Here is a 20,075-nt window from a genome sequence, read left to right on the forward strand (position 1 = left end):
ATATTCAAAACCATTGACCATGTCATTTAAATCTAGAATGAAAAGTCTAGAAAACAGGACACCAAACAGAAGTGGCTGTTCACAGAATTAAACGGAGAATGTCAGAGAATAAATGGATCCGCAATTATACTGTTTCTTCATGTTAAAAATATTTTTTTATAGAAATATTTATTTATTTGAATACTAGGGGACAACATCGCCGTGTTTAGGACTATGGAGTTTGTATTTATGGTCAACCTGCTTTTCCAGGGCTCCCCTAGATGACATCATCAAAACTCATAATGATGAAAAACTTCTCCGTGTGAGTCAGGGGGAAATTTAAAGGGATTAATGCACTTTACATCCTAAACTAAAGCCGCAGAAGTTCAAAATTGGTGATGTCTCTTTTGTGTGTCTCTTACCCCACCTGTTGGACAAACCGAAAGACACACTTAATGATTTTGAGCTATAGGAACCGCATTCAGCGGTGACACTCCCGCCTACTAACCAAAGGGTCAGAGGTTCACGCCCCGATGGCATGATTGGTTTGATGCTAAGTGGACATAAGTACTGAACCCCTAAGAGCCAATACATATAATAACATCCCCTTAATAAATGAAAACTCATCACAACATTAACGATTTTATAATTATAATTTTTTTGTCTTTTGACGAATGATTTTGACGAATTTTTATTTTGATTTTGACTTTGATTTACATGTTGATTTTGACACAATTTTATACGCCGAATGCCCTTCCTGACGCAACCCTCCAAATATCTACTGGGCTTGGGACCGGCCCTGCACGGCTAGCGAGGGGGATGGGCTGTTGGGGATCTAGTGTCTTGCCCAGGGACATTTTGGCATGTGGTCAGGAAAAGCAGGGCGCAATAGGCGGCTACTTTAGCAACTGAGCCCCATCACAACTTTAACACTGGTGGTCTGTGGAGGACAAGGGTCAGCATAGCCAAACAGTGGCTGCAGTAAAAGTTGCAGAGTTGGTAGAGTTGGTAGAAGAAAACAAACTGAATACTCAAGTAATAATTTTAATATTGGATGGAAATCCCCACTACTACTCCAAATAGATTATCTACATTTTACATAAAGTACAAAAGTAAAAGTACTCCACTATGAGTACAATCTTCTTTTCCTTTCAGCTGCTCCCTTTCAGGGGTTGCCACAGCGAATCATGTGCCTCCATCTATCTCTATCCTCTGCATCCTCTTCACTCACACCAACTAACTTCATGTCCTCCCTCACTACATCCATAAATCTCCTCTTTGGTCTTCCTCTAGACCTCCTGCCTGGCAGCTCCAACCTCAGCATCCTTCTACCAATATATTCACAGTTTCTCCTCTGAACATGTCCAAACCACCTCAATCTGGCCTCTCTGACTTTATCTCCAAAACATCTAACATGAGCTGTCCCTCTGATGTACTCATTCCTGATCCTGTCCATCCTCGTCACTCCCAAAGAGAACCTCAACATCTTAAGCTCTGCTACCTCCAGCTCTGCCTCCTGTCTTTTCTTCAGTGCCACTGTCTCTAAGCCAAACAACATTGCTGGTCTCACCACCGTCTTGAACACCTTTCCTTTCATTCTCGCTGATACTCTTTTATCACACAACGTATTTAAACAATACAGATTATGTTAATGACGCCAAGAAATAGCATAGTCAAAGTTTACTGTTATTAAAGGTGAAGCTGATTGACACATCAGCATTTATTATTTCATTATAATTTTATAAAAAACATATAATATATTTATATTAAAACCAATGGTATTAACGTTGTGGCTGGTTAATGTCATTTATTGAGTAAAAAATGATGATCGAAGGTAAGAAAAAAGCAACGCTTAGCCTGGAAAGGAAAAATTTGGTCAGTGGTGTAATTTATGGTGTTCAAAGGTTTGCCAGCCCTTCATTAAAGGACGCATTCACTAATACTGAATTTGCTTCTTTTGGTTCTAGTTTGATTAGTATCTGTAACTGAATGTCATAAAACATTGCTCTGATTTCCCTAAATTAAAATATCTCCTTACTTTTAGCTGAAAGGTGCCTCCAGACTTACATTACTTGGAGAAACCTTTAGTTCAGAGTATGTTATCTTTGATCACACTATGGAGTTTGTAATCATGGGCAATCTAGTTTTCAGATGATGTCATCTGAACACTTAATGATAAAGTCCGACGGAATTATTAAAGCATTAATGTACATTTACACCCTAAAGTGAAGCCACAGATAGCAAGGTGAAAATTTCTGGTCACGCTTTAAGTGGGGGATTAGATAACATGCTATGTAAAGTAATACTATATGTGTTCTTTTAGAGAGAGTTCTGGTCTGTGATTGAGTTTATTTTTCTCTTTTATCCCAGGACCCAGTTTCTAAGGTCACTGCATACATCCGATAATTTGTCGGTTTTCTCTGATCTGGAGCTTGTAAACCACCCCCCAACCCAGCAAAAGGCCAGCCAATGGATATGGTCTGTCTGTGGGGGGCAGCATAACGCCTTGCTGTGTGAAATCTGCCTAAACTTCCTAAGAGAAAAAGAAAACTTCCCGTTGGCGCTGCAAACATTTAAGGGACGACATAAAATAATCATACGGCCCTTCTAGAGTTTAAAAATATTATTTAGACGAGTGGTTAAAATTTTCATAACAAAACGAGTCATCTCACGGGGTTTTGAGGCTCAGAAATTCGTGTTAAACGTTTATAGCCGCGCCTTTTGCAGGGATCTGTTGAAATAAATCCGGAAGTTGTTCCAACAAGGTGTGCTCACCACGTAAACCTAGCTTTTTGTAAAATACATATATTACATAACATAGGCCTGGAGCTGTTCATATGCTCTACATTGCAGCATCATTGATAATGTCTTGCCCTTATGACCATGGTTGAAAACATTAATAGATGTAAACTACACGTGTTACGTATGCCGTACTGTGACATGACGTCAGACAGGAAATTGACCGGCGTGCGCCGTGCAATGATCGCCGGTCAGGTTGCGCGCTTGTGCGCAGGCCTCGGTTTTCTGAACCAACCTATTGTTTGACTGGCTGAACTGCAGCTGCCTCGAGCAAACCACACCGGGGTCGCTGGATCACAAACATGGCGGCTTTCAGTAAATATCTGACAGCGAAAAACTCGTCCATAGCAGGCGGCGTTTTGCTGGTTCTGTACCTGCTAAAACAGAGACGGCGGACGCACAGACTTAACAGGTACGTTGACAGCAGCGTGGTAGTTTCACTTGGGCTCTGAAGCGCGGGGAACTCGGTTTTCAGGTGAGTTTGTGACGACTGTTGATGCTACGCCAGTTAGCATGTGCTAGCGCCGTGCTCTCACAGGTGACAGTGACCTGCAGCTGACTTCGGTTTTTATGACAACCCCGATTTCCAGTACAGTGACATAAAAAGAAACGATAAACACCTTGACAGCTTGTTGCATGTACACTCACTGCTGGGGGAGTTCTGTTAACGTTATTTTGACAAAGTCGTTAATACCTTAAGAGAATTGTAATGTCTGGGCAGAGCTGTCAATGGATTTGAAGTTTTTAGCTTGGATCAGAACAAACCCAGTTGTAAATGCTTGATCAAAGTGTGTCTGTCATCAGCAATACGTCACGTTATCGTTACCTTAAAAACAGGGGTCCTGGAGTTACATGTCAATATACATGTAAAATGGTCATACAGCAATAATAAAATCTGTTTGTTAATGTTGTGACAGTATGTTTAAGAGAGAAAGGAGAAGCAGAATGCGGCACACATGTCCCTGACCCTGAGACCAGTTATCTATAATATTGGCACAAGGCTCTCAAAAGAACACACACTATTTCCACAGAGTCATTACAACATAATACTTGCAGTCACTTTTATTCACCCTGTATTTTTAGCAGCTTAGTTAGCAAAAAAGGCAAAAAACATCTCAGCTGCCAGGAAATGGCAATGCATTACGGCCAATAAACTACCAAAGCACATCAAAGTATTCGTTAATAGTCCAATAATTAAAGGAGGAGTTAATTTTCAAAATGTTTTGAGCAGGGCAGGTAGTCTAACTAAATAAAGTAGGGTGATTCTTACCTGCCCTCATGCTTCCTGTGCATCTGTCTACCACCAGTACGTTAGTGGAATAGTGTCAATCAATCAGTTGCAATTTGTAAAATATTATTACTTTTGAGAAAGTATTTCATAGTGATAAATTGTATGGGGGATTCTGGACACACAGAAGACAGACTGTTTACGATGTGAGTTGCTTGAGGCACTTAGGCAAGGCAGCCATTACAGATCAAGCCACTGACCCTGTGATTAGTGGACAACCCATTTAAACCCCTAACCACAGCCACTCAGTGCATATTCTGTGTCATGTATGTCTACATGAACGTAACATAATTTAAAATATTTATTATTAAAATTATTAGGTTTTCCCCTAGGGTCATATGTGCCGTATAGATCAACAAAAACGTGACTACCAAGACTGTTTTCCTTTAATATATTGGTAAATATTTTAAAGCATAACACAGGGAGCAGTTATGTAACATTTACTGGGAAAGTAATGCTTACCTATTGTTACCTATTGTAATTGATAGTGGAGTGTGGGGAATAAATATGGAAACTGATTTAATCACAATTATACTGAACTTGTTTTGTTAATGGCTAAAAGGTGAAATGCTGAGAATCAGAGGGACTTTTTCTCACCCTTGGATGAAGGAACAGAGTATCTGGTGTTTGAATTTCCACAACATCTATTGCCTTTTAATTTGGCAGTTATCTGTTTCATTCAATTATTGTTTTTTCTTTGCAGTACAAAGGGAAGCTCTGATCTACTGCTTAACAATGAGGTATGGAAGTTTTATTGATGCAGTGTCTAAAGCTTGTCATTAAAACATTTGTATTAATTAGCTTTAGCTGAGTGGCAAACCACTTTGTTATTTCTCGTCATATAGAAAGATGGCAGGAAAGATCGTGCAGCAGTGGACAAGGTTTTCTTCCTCAGAATCATCCGGATTCTGCGACTCATGGTACCTCGAGTTTTCTGCATGGAGGTATGCCACTGAACTGCTGATATGCTGATATGCTAATATTTTCACTCCTGTGCGGAAAATGTGGAAACCCCCGACTCACATAAATGAAGGTCTTTATAAACATCTTATGTCAAGTAGGTAAAATTAGTAATAAATAGTATTAGCTTATTCATAGGACATTTTCATTCAGGGGCATGAAATATATCCGTTTTCATTAAATAAATATTTGTCTTTTGCTTTTTACTGTAGTATTAATCAAATCAAAATGTATTTAAATAGCACCATTTATACAGGTTAATGCAATTCAAAGGGGTTTACAAGAGACTGGAGAGTTACTGAGAACACATACCAAACAGGGACAACAAAAGATAAAAACTGCCAGTGATACAAATTCAGAGAAAGAAGAATATTTTTAAACAAATAAAGAGATTTGATAATTAATTTTACAAGACACAACAAACAAGGTCAATAAGATAAAATGGTGTGAGACTATAAGACTAATACCAATAAATATAAGACTAAAAATAAATATATTAAAAAAAACTTCTTTTTTTTTTTTTTTTTTTAAAAAGCCAGGTTCAACAGGTGGATTTTAAGTTTGCATGTAAAAACATCAACACACTGTTTTTCTGGGATCCTGGGGGAGACTGGCGACTGACACTAAAAGGTGCCTCCCCAAAAGTTTTTTCCTGCAGTTTGGAACATCTAAAAGACTCCCTAGGATCTAAGAGCATGGGCTGCTAAAAGACTTTTAAACCCAATGCAGAAGCTGCCAGGCAGCCAGTGTCAGAACTTTAAAACGGGTGTAATGTGTTCTTTCCTTCTGGTGCTCACCAAGACTCACACCGCAGACTTCTGGTTTATGATGTATTTAGTTAGTACAAAGAAGGTTATTAAAGTATTCAAGTCTTCTGGATAGAAAACTATGTATTAGTCTCACTGTTGCTTAGAGAGAGAAATAGCTACACTTTAGCAGTGTTTTTGATTTGAATAAAAAAAAAAACATTTAATGACAAAATCCACATGATGCTTAAAATTTAATTCTTAGTCAAAGGGTTCTGGCCTGTTAATTTGGTATCAGTCCGAGAGAATTTAATTTTGTGGCCAATTTGTGTCTCTGAGTCTTTAAACCAATAACAGAAATCTCAGTTTAGTCATGGTTGAGCGGAAGACATTCAGTGACGTTCGGACACTAAAATACGAGGTCATAGCTATGGAAGGAGATGCCATGTCTCCTGATGACCCCACATAGCAGTAACATATACAAGTTAAAATGTATTGATCCCTGGGAAACATTGTAAGTCAATTCAGATGGTTTGGATAATGTGTTACTAGCTTCAACGAAAAACTGACCAGTTGTAGTTTGCACATTTGACCAGCTAAGGTTTTTATTCCGAATGTCACGGTGACCAGCTGCGCAGACCGAAGAGCCCTTTGACACAGATACATCAGCTTCATAAAACAAGGTCACAGCCACATGACTCCTCTGGGGCCCATTTAGTCTTATCCATTTAGCTCAGCAGATATGAGCAGAGTCAAGGTTGGGGGTGATAAAAGGGTTTATGATCTGCGGTGTTTTTAAAGGTTCTACTAACTATTGTTCGTGTCTTCACCTTAGACTGGCTGCCTTATCCTTATTGCCGCCATGTTGGTGGCCAGGACCTACTGTGATGTATGGATGATCCAGAATGGCACCATGATTGAAAGGTTAGATTACTTTTAAATAAGGTTTAAAATAAAGATGTTCTAAATCATGACCTCAGGAACTTATATTGAGGATTTTATGTTGTAACAATGTAGCTGAGTTGAGAACACTCCTTTATGTCCCAATGAAATAAATCTACAACTAATTAACAAGAAGAATTGGGTGTAGCACAGTGCAATCTAAGATTGATAGGAAATGGATATGTTTTCTTAAATTTTTTTTGCCTCATTACACAAGCACATGGTATTCAAAATAAAACATTCTATTTGATTTTTAACATATGAAGTCACCCCAAAACAAACAAATTAAACAAAAACAGTGGTTGTGTTTGTGATAACATATATTCTGTACAATGATAACTTATCACATTATTAATTACTGTAATAATGACATTATTATTCTTTTACTTAGGCGCAAACTGACTTTATGTCAGCCACTTTGGGGAAAAACAGCGAATAACATCCTTCCACACATATACTGTAAAATTGCTGTAAAAGTGAAGCTAGTGTAACTGTATAACCCTTTCATCTTAAATATCTCCTTGTGTAGGTTTTATGGCAGTCAGACTTTATACAGCTGAAACAGACATGTTACACTATTTGCTGTTGGGTGGGATGTCCCACTGTGCATTGATTTTTCATTCACTGCAGAAACTTATCACTTTTTTTGATTTTCCACAGCGGTATTATAAGCAGAGACAACACTCTGTTCAAGAAGCACTTTTATTCCTACATATCAGTCATACCAGGGGTAACTGTTCAACACATGGTTCTCCTAGATGTGAAAAAGCAAGCTTAAACCACTAACACCGTGGTTTTGCTTTGTAGACTTGTTGTGCTTTCCCATCCCTCACGCTATCTGAGGTCTATGTTTCCTTCCAAGCCTTAACACTGGCATTTGGGGTTTATCAGGTGGTAGATTTAATAGTGTTGGTATTCATTAACGGGGAAACAGTTTCACATAGAATTCCATTCAATGTATTTTTGGTTTCTTTTTTTTAACTGAAAATGATGTCCTTAACAATTATAGTGGTAGTGAGCAACCTATTTCAGGAATCACTTTTAATTTAAATTTTCACTGCTCTGAATAGTTTTTAATAATAATAGTAATAGTGTTTTGTTTTTTGTTTTGTTTTTTTACTTTAGTTTTAAAGCCAAATTTGTAGGTGAGTGTCTAGATTCATCATGTTACAGCCTACATGGAATCATTACAGCTCAAAATAAAAAAAACATATATTTCTTAAACATATTATTTGAAATGTTACAGGCATTTGTTTTAAAAAATGAAAGAAGTTGATACATTGAGTGGTATTCCTGTGTACAGCTATGTCAGGACTCCACTGTTACTATCTGATATCAGTAAAATAATTCACACTATTCTGCAACATAAAACAGAAATGTTGTTTTTAGCTGTTCAGCAAAACTGCAGTAGCTTCACAGGAAAAGATATTGACAATGATCAGCTTCAGCATTTGTCATAGTGAACCTGTTGGCAATGTTGGCTTATCTTTGTGCATGTTGTGGTTTGCAGTGCAATTATTGGTCGCTCTACAAAAGATTTCAAGACCTTCTTGTTCAGCTTTATCAAATTCATGCCAATTGTAAGTGTGTTTTCTTAAACTTTTTTTTTATTTTTGTTTTTAAGTGTGATGTTAATTGCTCTGGATGCTATACATCATGCTGTAGTACTGTAATTCAGTCATTTACTTTTACAGTCGTGCACATAATTTTGGTCAGTTACATTTTCTGAACGGTGTACAGAGGAGACCTGATATGAATAACACCAACATTCATGTATTCTGCTATATCATTCCAAATTTCCTGGAAAGGGGAGGGTCTTTTTATTAAGTGAATCATTTTATGCACTTAAAAACACTACATCATGCATGATCTTTCTTTTGAGCAAACACATGTAGTCTGTTACTTAGTTTTACACTGCTGGAGATAATCTATATTTTCAAATTGTTAAGAAATCCTTTTAAAAATAACTCAATAACTCACTCAAACCTGCCTGTTTGATGCCATTTTTAAATGCAGTTGATCTTGCTTGTTTCTGAAGATATTTCACCTCAATTGAAAGGTGTCTTCAGTTCTTACTGACTGATGAGAGTCCCACATATCTTCGTCATTAAAATTGATCGACTCAGTCATCCATCTTCCACCTGAAGGATAAGGGACACTTCTTGAGAAACATTGGGACCAGTGAGTTAGAACTGAAGAAGCCTTCAAGATGAAGGGAGAAATGGCTTCAAGAACATAAAGCAAGTTAGGCTGCCCACTTTTAAAGGCATCATAAATAAGCTAAATCAGGCTTTGGATACACACATTTAGTAGGTTAGAGTCTCATTGTTTTTTTCTTGACGGTGACATAGATTATCTCCAGCATCATGCTTAAAGTTGTGAGTTTAATTTGCTCTTGTAAAAAATCATCCTAACTATCCTGCTTGCTCATGTTGTCTTCCTTCCCTATCCTCTGCTTCTAATTGAAAAACAATCTAAACAAAGAGCAATATTTTAAATATTCTGAAATTCTTTCACTTGTACAGTCTTACTGAATCAATGTGGTCACAAGTGAGAGATGGATACATTTATGTTCTGTGTGACTGGGTCATTTCAGATAGCTTTGGTAAACAACTTCCTGAAGCTGGGCCTAAATGAGCTGAAGCTGAGGTTCCGAGAGAGGCTCACAAAGAGCCTGTATGACCAGTACCTGGAGTAAGTACTACAGCGTAATAATATGGCATATTTTAGATGGTACCATGTCGACCATTAAGAGAGGTCTTCAGAGAGGACTCCTGTAATTCAGTCATTTTGTAAATATGAAGGGTCAGATGTTAAAGATGTTTAAGGATACATTTTTTTAAGTCTTACATGAACATTGTTTTGCACCCTATAAGCTTTTTAGCACATAACTGTGGTGACCTGTGTGATAATACACCAAACCACAATGATTAAACAAAAAGTTAGCCACAAGTCAAAAGTATAATGAAGTTCTTTATAAATAACAAGGTTAAACTGTAATGAAGTTTCAACTCAAGGGTCAAACCTGGCTGTTTCATATTGTGTGGCTCGGGAAAAGAAAGATCAAGCAGACAATCTGAGGGTGGAAACTTTAACTGTAAACTTGAGCAGATGTTTTCTGCCTGTTGTGATCGTGTGACTCACACCTGGAGATTCTCTGGTCCTGTGGATGTGCGTTTCCTTGTTTGCTTAATTCTTCACCTTGTGCTCATATTTTTCAGAGGTTTCACTTATTACAAAATGGGAAACCTGGACAACCGGATAGCCAATGCTGACCAGTTACTAACACAGGATGTGGAGAAATTCTGCAACAGTGTGGTAGACCTTTACTCCAACCTCAGCAAGGTATCAAACTGGCTGTCAAACTGTCAGATGAATAACATCATACAATGCGCCATCACACAGAACAAATACACAATTCAGGATTATTAGGAGTGTGTGCAGCTTTCTGTCAAGAAACACTGTGTGTTGGGCATTTATGTGTGACACACACTTCATGCATCACATATGGCATCTTCAAATGTTGCTTGCACTTCTGACTTTGCCACAAAGTACCAGGCCTGCTATACAAACCCTAAATCTGGAACCAGATTTTCCTAAATGAGGAGTATACTTAACACATCATCTTGATGTCAGAGTTGTAATTTGCTATAATTGCTACATGATATTCTTCCCCTTTCCACTGATATTACCTTTAAATGGCCTTTTGCTAGAAACTAGCTATATTAAATCTTACTACAAATCTACACCAAATAATATGAGATTTGTTTAAGATATGATTTATCAATAGTCTGTATTGTGTGTCTTGCAGCCTTTGTTGGACATCGGACTGTACATCTTCAAGCTGACCACTGCAATTGGTGCTCAGGTAAGTAGCTTAGTTTCAGCATGTTTTCTTCAGGCGATTATACATACATACAAATACAACAAGTAGATACACTATACATGCATACCTACCTTAAAAGTAACCACACATACATTTTCCACAGGCTCCTTTCTAGTAAAATGCAAAATACATTGCGTAATATTTTCACTTGTCTCTCCCATCAGATGATCTTAAGTTTGAGCAAACCACTCTCTCTTTGTGTTTTATGAAATCATGGTCTTTATCACACTCATTCTACAGTCTGAGTTTCAGAAAGTGACTTCAGTGTTTTCGCCTCTTCCTGCTTACTTAGGGCCCAGCCATCATGATGGCCTACCTTCTGATCTCTGGTCTGTTTCTGACCAGACTGAGGAGGCCCATTGGCAAGATGACAGTGACCGAGCAGCGCTATGAGGGAGAGTACCGTTATATCAACTCTCGCCTCATTACCAACAGGTAAACATCAGTAAACACTTGAGCAGCTCCTCAAATTCTATTAAGGTATATACTCTTCTCCTATTATACATGGGTTTTTGTTTCTTTCTCCTTAGTGAGGAGATTGCCTTCTACAATGGAAACACAAGGGAAAAACAGACGATACATGCCATATTCAAGAAACTAGTGAGTTTAGCAGTATTTCTGAAAACAATGTTTTTAGTTCACCTGCTATGTAAGGAAAGACAAGGCAGTGTTTTGTATGGAGAAACATCAGATGCATTTTAATCTTTATAAAATGTATCTGATGTGTCTATCAACTAAAACGATTTAGTTGGCAGACATACACTTGGAAAATTGCCCAAGTTCCTTCAACAGGATAACATAGTTTTGTGTAAGTCCTCATTACAATCATTATCAGATTGTGAAGGTATTTATTTTATCTTCCAGGTGGATCACTTGCATAACTTCATCTTCTTTCGCTTCTCCATGGGATTTGTGGACAGCATAATTGCCAAGTGTAAGTAGATAGGTTTCTTACTTTAATGCTTAGGCCATATACCTGATATTTATTGATTTGGATGGCTGCACGTAAAGTACATTTTTTTGAATTTCACAGAGTTGTTTAGTATTGTCTTATGCCAGCATTGATGCAGGATCCTAGCATTAAAAAAAAGGCCTCGTAGCAACAACAAATAACATCAATAAAAAAAGCTCCCTGCTCTTTTTTGTTTACATGCTGTCTCTTTGCAGATATCGCCACTGTGGTGGGCTACTTGGTGGTTAGCCGGCCTTTCCTAAATTTGTCCCACCCCAGACATCTGCAGAGCACACACTCAGAGCTGCTGGAGGTCAGAGAAAAAAAACACACACACACACACACACACAGAACTGTAGTCTAGCCTAAGTAAACTACTGTAGATTACATCGTTGCATGGGTCTTGGCGTGGAATTACATTTTTAATTTTAAAAAATGTAAACACATCTTGTGCCCTTTGTATGCAGTCATTCATGCATATGCATCTGGATCTGATACACAACTTAAAAGATCATAGAAGCACCTTTTCTTTGAACCCACCCGTTTGTCATGTGAGCAAAAGTATTGGCGACTGGTGTGTTTTGTTGCAGAGGTGTGTCCTAGGACATTGATTATTCAAACAATAAATGGCACTGAATTTCTATAGGCTCAGTTTCAGATTCTGTTCAGAAGACTGTATTTATAGTTAAGAGGTGTAACTAACATAAATACCAGATAACTGTCTATGGGTGACAAACAAGCAATTGTGAAGATGGAAAATCATTCAGAGCCATTGCACAAACATTGGCCATAGCCAGTAAAACCATTTGGAATGTCCTGAAGAAGAAACAAACCCCTGGTGTACTAAGTAACAGATGTCCATCAGGTAGACCAACGAAAACAACAGCAGTTGACAACAGAAACATTGTGAGAGCTGTAAATAAAGACCCTAAAACAAGTGTTAGTGACATCAGCAACAACCTCTTAGAGGGGAGGAGTAAAAGTATCACCAGAAGAAGCAAACCACTTATTAACAAGAAGAATAGGAAGGCCAGGCTGGAATTTGCCAAAAAGTACAGAAATGAGCCTCAAAATTCTGGCACGAAGTTTAATGGACTGATGAGACAAAGATTAACCAAAGTGATGGAAAGGCTAAAGTTTGGAGAAAGTTTGCTCATGATAGCAAACATCCAAGCTCTTCTGTGACACAATGGAGGTAATGTCATGGACTGGGCTGCATGGCTCCTTTTGGACTGGCTCAATAATCTTCATTGATGATTTAACACATGATGGCAGCAGCAAAATGAACTCAGAAGTCTAGAAAAACACTTCACAAAGATGTCAATAAAAACTGATTGGGAGACACTTCATCGTGCAGAAAGATAATGACACACAACACACTGCCTAAACAACAAAGGAGTTCAATAGGGCCAAGGGGTGGAAAGTTTTAGACTGGCCAAGTCAATCTTCAGACCGAAACCCTATAGGGCATGTGTTTTACCTGCTATGGAGGAGACTGGATGGAGTAACCCCCCAAAACAAACAAATACTGAAAGAGACTGCAGATAAAGCCTGGAAAAGCATCACAAAAGAAGAATGCAAGGTTTGGCAATGTCAGTGTAAATACCTGGAAATAAATGCTGAGATGTTGATCTCTTGTCTCATATTGATTATTTGATGTCAAACCCAAATGTTTTCAGTTCACAGCAAAAATAAAGGAATTGGCCTCACTGTGCCAATACTTTTTGTGTGTATATTGTATAACACATTTTTAACTTGTAAGCTTCATAAGGAAGGTTTCTCACTGTATTGACATGAATTAAAATGTATACAGTAGAATCCTGAATAACAGCTGTTTAAGCTAAACTGTTTCGTCTTGACAATAATAATTGTCTTTTTTTCTCTTTTTTTATGACAGTTAAAATTAAGAAATACTACTAGTGCTGTAAAAAACTAGTAAAACTTGCTTTGAAAATACTTAAACAATTTAACTGATGTGATGTGATCTGTTTGGCCTGTAGGACTATTACCAGAGTGGAAGGATGCTCCTGAGAATGTCCCAGGCGTTAGGCAGGATTGTACTGGCTGGTCGAGAGATGACCCGCCTCTCAGGGTGAGGACTAGTACCAAGAACGTGTATAAAAAGTGATTTTTAAATCACATTTCATCTTTGCTCTGTTAGGCCTGAGCAGGTTATTATCCTGGTGGTATTCTATGTTAAACTGAAGTAACCAATTATAATGAACTTTATTTTACATCCAGGCTTGTGCTGCTCAATTACTTTACAGTTACTTTATAGTAGACTGATATGGTTCCCCTCCATTTGCCACAAGTGATACTCTTTATACCTCAGCTGATTTGATGGATTTCTTTTCAAAAAAAGCTTTTTCATTCGGTCTTAACTCCCAGCAACACAGTCAGTAGTTCGTAAATGTTACAAATTAGCACCTTGGTTAGTATCTTAGTAATTCAAGGCTCTTAATCCTGTGGGCACTTTTTAAATTTAAACCTCAACTTATATAAATGAGAGATAATGCAGTCTGTTCCAGTTTCTGACTTAGTTTCATGTCTGCGTACCCACAGATTCACTGCTCGTATCACTGAACTGATGAAAGTCCTCAAAGAGCTGAATGCTGGCAAATACGAACGCACCATGGTCTCCCAGCAGGAGAAGGGTACACACGACTCCTAATTGTACCATAATCTGTCAAAGGAAAAGGTGCCCGGCTCTGATAACTGGAGCTTTATCTTAATGGTTGAATTCTCTATTCAATTCAGAATCGGACACTGCAGAGAATTTCACCCTGGTGCCCGGAAGTGGTCAAATTATCAACAAAGATAACCTCATCAAGTAGGTCTCTTGTTTACGCCTCAGCATTTTTAGGTTTTTCTCTTATTTTCATGAGCTTTAAAGTGTTGTTGTTGTTTTTTACTTTGCAGATTTGAACATACCCCACTAGCAACACCCAATGGAGACATCCTGATCAGAGACCTCACATTTGAAGTAAAAGCCCTCACCTTTCATTACCATCTCAAAACTGGATGGATATTCAAAACATTTTAATTAATTTTGGTTTAGTTTTTTTTATTACACAGAGCACAGAATTGTTTCTCAGAACCATTGTATTCCAGCATGTTATTGTTTCTATGTCCTCTGAAGGTGAGGTCTGGCACCAATGTGCTTGTGTGTGGACCAAACGGCTGTGGAAAGAGCTCTCTGTTCAGAGTACTTGGAGAGGTGAGAAACCTTCCTGATAATGGTGGCTAACTATAAAAAAAAATGTTTATCACTTTGCTCTGTCACAAAATATATTGTTGGGTTTTTTATAAAGCTATCGTACTTTATTTTTTTTCCCTAGCTGTGGCCTTTGTTTGGAGGTCAACTCACAAAACCTGAGAGAGGGAAGCTCTTCTATGTTCCACAGGTAAAAATCCTGTCTAGGATTTGTTTTCCACAATTGGATAAAGCACATTTCATACACAGATCCTGGATTTGTTTATGTGTTTAAGAGTAGGATAATAATAATGCACTGAGTTAGAGTTGTGACATTGATAATAGTTGTTTCTAACATGTTACCATCAAGTCTGTGAAGAGTCAGTGTGTAACTGTGTGAATGCGACCAGGATTTGAAAACTACTACTAAGAAAACTAAGATAAGATTGGAGAAGTTTCAGTTTGGTGGTCTGTTGTTGTTTCTCCAGAGACCCTACATGACTCTGGGCTCTCTAAGGGACCAAGTCATTTATCCTGACACCCACCAAGAACAGAAGAAAAAGGGCATCTCTGATCAGGTGAGGCCCATCGCACTTCCACGCATGACCCACTTCTACCTTCACTGTGTGCATGTGTTTCTAATTGCACCCTTTATGACACGTGTGTGTCCAGGTGCTGAAGGAGTACCTGGACAACGTTCAGTTGGGTCACATCCTGGATAGAGAGGGCAGCTGGGATGTAGTCCAGGACTGGATGGACATCCTCAGTGGAGGAGAGAAGCAGAGGATGGCTGTAAGTAATCCTTTACTCATTTTCCTCTGGTGATGGTAACCAATGGTAGATGATGCTACATATGCTACTACAAAGGGCCCTTTGAAGTGTGGCATATCATCCTATTTATATAGTTTAATTTTAAAATTAAGTTCTGTGGGCTCCTTGAACTGTCAGCACTAAAGATTATTGTCAGGCTTTATTTGTAGCACGTTCCCTTTTTCTGTTTGAAAATCTATGATGCAGATTATTTTGTAGATTGAGATTGTGAATGTTCCTGTGTACCTCTGTAGATGGCCAGACTCTTCTACCACAAGCCGCAGTTTGCTATTCTGGATGAGTGCACCAGTGCAGTGAGTGTGGATGTAGAGGATTACATCTACAGCCACTGCAGGAAGGTAGGACACAACAACACCTCATAGACACGTGTGGAGGCAGCCTCTTTTTACACTAGTCACCGTTCGTAATGCAGCATGTCAGGATCGATACAGTAATGACTGACTGATGTTGCAGTGATTCAGTAGTAGTTTTATTGAAGGTTTGTACCTGGTTGATGTGGTACGGAGTCCACTACCAACTGTGTTGTCTTTGATTCACAGGTGGGCATCACTTTGTTCACAGTCTCCCACAGGAAGTCTCTATGGAAACACCACAAGGTAAGGACTGATCTAGCATTCATGCTTTAAATAAGATTACTGTCAAATTTGGTTTTATCTAATGAAAATGACTATTGAAACTCTGAATCTTTGTAGTAAATCTTTGACAAATTGGTGAAATTAGACTTAATTTTATTCTACTTTTATAAATCAGGCAACATCTCAGATATGATTTGCACATGAATAATATCCTTTCATCCAGCTTGTATTTGTTTTAACTGACTTTGGATCTTTCATGGTTGCATCTCTGTCAGTATTATCTCCACATGGATGGGAGGGGAAACTACGAGTTCAAGCCCATCACAGAGGAAACTGTAGAGTTTGGCTCATAACTGACTGCTGATGTTGGCCACAAATGCACTGCTCTGAAAAAGCCAGTCCATTAATTCTTTGCACTCTAGACAGACATTAAAGCTGAAACTAGAAAATGTTTTTAATCATTCGTAACTCTTTGTAAGCCACGTTTTTGTTATTTAAAGCACCACTTTAGTTCTGTCTAAACATGAATTTGTTGAAGGTAGAAACATCCTATACTGTTTTAATTAACTCTGTACATGTGACCATACAACAGTAACGGTAGTCTGTCATCATGTCCTGCACAGATTAACACTGAACTGCGTACACAAGGTGCACACTAACTAAGCGGTGGTCCTTGTAAGTTCTGATCAATGATAGCCCAGGCAAAAAATTATTTTCTAGCCTGCTATCTTGTTATTTTTGCTTTTTTTTTTTATATATATATTTTTTTTTAACCTCTGTCACAATATAACTAAGGATAAGTGGTTGTAAAAAAATGTCATGTGGGCATAAGTGTGTTCTCAAATGATGATAAAAGTAAGGAAACAATTATCCTGCGATGATGAGATGTGGAAAGCATGTTATATACAGAAAGCAAGTTTTGAATAACCAGAAACCATTTAAAGTGAGGTGTTGGTAAATCTGGCCTTAAATTGAAAGGGAGACATAATCTCAACAATTTATTTTTTTTTTCTTAAGATGGTGTAAAGGTTAAGCTGTGATCACGTAATAGACAGAAAATCACTGTGACAGCAGTTGCCTGCTTCTGTGGGAAGAGGACAAACAGTGCTCAGTGGAACCATCACTTGTCCATTTGTTTCAGTAAACCCTAGTACAGGATTTGTTTTCTTCTCAGGAACTAAAGTGCTGTTGTTCAGGTTTGTTGTCAATGTTGACACTTATGCTGGACCTACAGAAAAGTACTGCTTTAGGGACACAGACCTCTGGCATTAGTGACAGAATGTTGTATGACTGTCTCAAAGCCTAAAATGTTAGTACCATCATGTCTAATTGGTATTCTTACAGTCCTGCATCCGTTTAAGCTGTCAGGGTGCTGCGGACTTGAGGATTTGTCGAAAATTGACAGTTTGGAAAAAAAATCAGCACATTTGAGAGATGTCTGTACAATTAAGGCAATTGTTAGGAGGGGACATCTCACAAAGGTCACCTTTCATAGACACTAGACACTTGATCAGACTTTGATGAGAGTGCTGACTGCTGCATACAAAAAGAAGGAAGGTTAAATGTTTTCATCCAGTTGTTCCACAGTAGATACAGCATGGGCAGTCAAAGGGCAGCTGTCTGTTCCAGAACCACCCTTAAATGAGCTTTGTGAAAATGCATTGATGCATTTTGCAGCTCTCTGACTCTAAGCTGCAAATATTAAAGACAGTTTACTTCAGTGTTTATATTTTATTTCAGCATTTTATTTCAGTTTTTTTTTTTTCTGCAACCATTACAAATTCTTTCCTGTACTGTTTTTATAAATTGCATGTCAGGTGGGGCTGTAGTTTCTTTAACAATAAGGCTGTTAGTAGGGAAACAAGAACACAGTGAAATGTAATTGGCTGTTTTTTCTTAATCTTATTAAGGACTCTTCTTTTTCTGAAAGTTATTCTGATCACTGGATGATTAAGTTAAGAACAAATTTTACTTTTTCTACTCTTAAGAAACTGTGGACTCGGTCTAAAGTGTAATGATGGCATCTCTGAGTAGAGCCATGAATGTGCAGACAAGATGCTTCCCTCAGCCCTTCTACCATTACCTAATGTCACTCTAGTGTAAAATATTTTGAAATGTAAAGAAGGAGCTTCAGCTATACTTGTTTTTAAATAAATATTAATCGTTGTTATGATCTCACTATGCATTAAATAATAAACTAAGTAATGAATTTTCATTAAGAGGCTTTTTTTTTTTTTCCTTGTGTGTCACCAACACGTATGTGTGTTTGAGATGATGGGTGAGTCGACCGGACAATGCAATCCAATGGCATTGCTGTGTGCTGTAAAAGCTTCACTAAGTGTTACTAGCTGCTACCAAGGTGTTATATTGCACTATTCCTGGATGAAATTTAAAAAGCCTAAGGTGCACTGCCGGCTGTGATCAGCTGGCATGAAGGACCTTCTTTTTTGTCACTGAGACCAGTTCACCTCGTGGAAAAAACACAAAGTACGAGATGAGGCAGGAGTGGATGAATCTTTTTAAAGCAAGTTTGTAAAGGTGCATTGATGAAGTGCTCCTTTTTTTATGTAAGATCTGTGGAGCAGAGCCCACATTTTACCTGCAAATAAAATTAAACGTTAATCTATGTAGAACAAATTACATGAGTCCTAAAGAAATTTGAAATTGAATTTGAACATCATTAACTCGAATGAAAACAGCAAAAGTCAAAGCAGGAAAAGAAAACATTTACATTATTTGTGACATTGGAAAATTTGCTTTTCTCTCGATGGTTTTATAAATATAAGTGGATGATGATAAAGAAAAACGAATACAAATAGCACTAAACAAAGTCTCCTCTCCTACTTTCAGCACGAATACAGTGAAACTTTGCGCTTCACTTCCTTACAACACATCAGCTGTATCTGTGACGTCATTTTTCTTAAAGCGATACACACATCGATACGCGGTTGCGCTCATTGTGCTTCATACACGCACCGATGCTTCAGTATTGTTAAACCCGTCACTAATAAATGGATAAACTCCAGCACATTCTTCAAAAAAAAAAAAAAATACATGTGCGAACATTTGAAGTGAGATGGCAGTTATGATCACAGTAATCTGAAGAGCTTAGAGACTCCTGAGTTAGAGATCATGCTCTAAACACCTCTCAAACATGGGTTCCCCCCAAAAAAACTGAAACTAAGTAGTCAGTAGGTGTTTTGCTGACCGTTCACTGTATATGCTTGTAGCCCTAAACATGTGGCTACCAGAGGAAGTTAGAAAAGTCCTTTTTTCAGTTTCCCACCAGTCAATGCTTGGCTTTATATTGGTGGTAATTTAGGGATTAGAAGGTCCCCCCTCACTTTGAGGCTTATAGAGAAAAAAGTGTAACGCAGTTATTTGAAAGAAGAAAGTTACTTCATTACTCTGCCAATGTTTTCCCCACTTCCTCCCCTTTTAATTCTTCCAAATTCACCAAGTCTTAAGGTAAAAAGTTTGCAAAGAATAAATATGATTTAATGGTTGATAACAATTAATAAATTCTAGACGTTTGTGATTCAAGTTTCTGACTGATAGTTTAAATCATTAGTTAAAATACATGGAAGATTGTGGAAAAAATATCATTTTAAAAAATATGCCTTTCCGTTTAAAACTGTCTGCATAAATCTGGATTTTACACAAAGGTAGATTATGTTCTTACTCCTCTGGCTCTGGACTCTTAACATTTAGTGAGGGTCAGATAAAGAAATTACAATAAGTGTGCACTTTGTGCCACTGCTGTCAGCTTTACACAGAATGTTCAAAGTCATCTTTGTGTGACAGTGCAACCTACATGTCATTGACCATGAGCCAGAGTTTAAATTTTTTTAAAAATAGTCATTGAAGAACAAATATAAAAAGTGTAAAAGTCCATGTTGGCTCTAACTAGAGTTCAAGTTGTGT

The 20,075-nt window shown here is 37.9% G+C and overlaps 1 protein-coding gene across 2 annotated transcripts; it reads left to right on the forward strand.

Moving 5' to 3' along the window:
- Nucleotides 1-2,955: 2,955 nt before the first annotated feature.
- On the forward strand, nucleotides 2,956-18,366 carry LOC137104541 (ATP-binding cassette sub-family D member 3-like). Of its 2 annotated transcripts, none has more exons than XM_067485870.1 (23): nucleotides 2,956-3,190; nucleotides 4,770-4,806; nucleotides 4,912-5,010; nucleotides 6,608-6,696; nucleotides 7,375-7,444; nucleotides 9,311-9,408; nucleotides 9,936-10,059; nucleotides 10,526-10,582; nucleotides 10,893-11,035; nucleotides 11,131-11,200; nucleotides 11,465-11,534; nucleotides 11,768-11,865; nucleotides 13,553-13,644; nucleotides 14,115-14,206; nucleotides 14,310-14,382; nucleotides 14,472-14,535; nucleotides 14,692-14,769; nucleotides 14,891-14,956; nucleotides 15,234-15,323; nucleotides 15,418-15,537; nucleotides 15,810-15,914; nucleotides 16,116-16,172; nucleotides 16,427-18,366. In XM_067485870.1, exons 1-23 carry the CDS (start codon nucleotides 3,081-3,083, stop codon nucleotides 16,502-16,504), a joined length of 1,980 nt encoding a protein of 659 aa, XP_067341971.1. In that variant the 5' UTR covers nucleotides 2,956-3,080; the 3' UTR covers nucleotides 16,505-18,366. The 2 variants fall into 2 exon arrangements, with proteins under 2 accessions (XP_067341971.1, XP_067341970.1); XM_067485869.1 differs by lacking the exon at nucleotides 7,375-7,444 and adding an exon at nucleotides 8,225-8,294.
- Nucleotides 18,367-20,075: the final 1,709 nt, after the last annotated feature.

This window comes from Channa argus, chromosome 19 (assembly GCF_033026475.1).
Source record: "Channa argus isolate prfri chromosome 19, Channa argus male v1.0, whole genome shotgun sequence".
Classification (NCBI taxonomy): domain Eukaryota; kingdom Metazoa; phylum Chordata; class Actinopteri; order Anabantiformes; family Channidae; genus Channa; species Channa argus.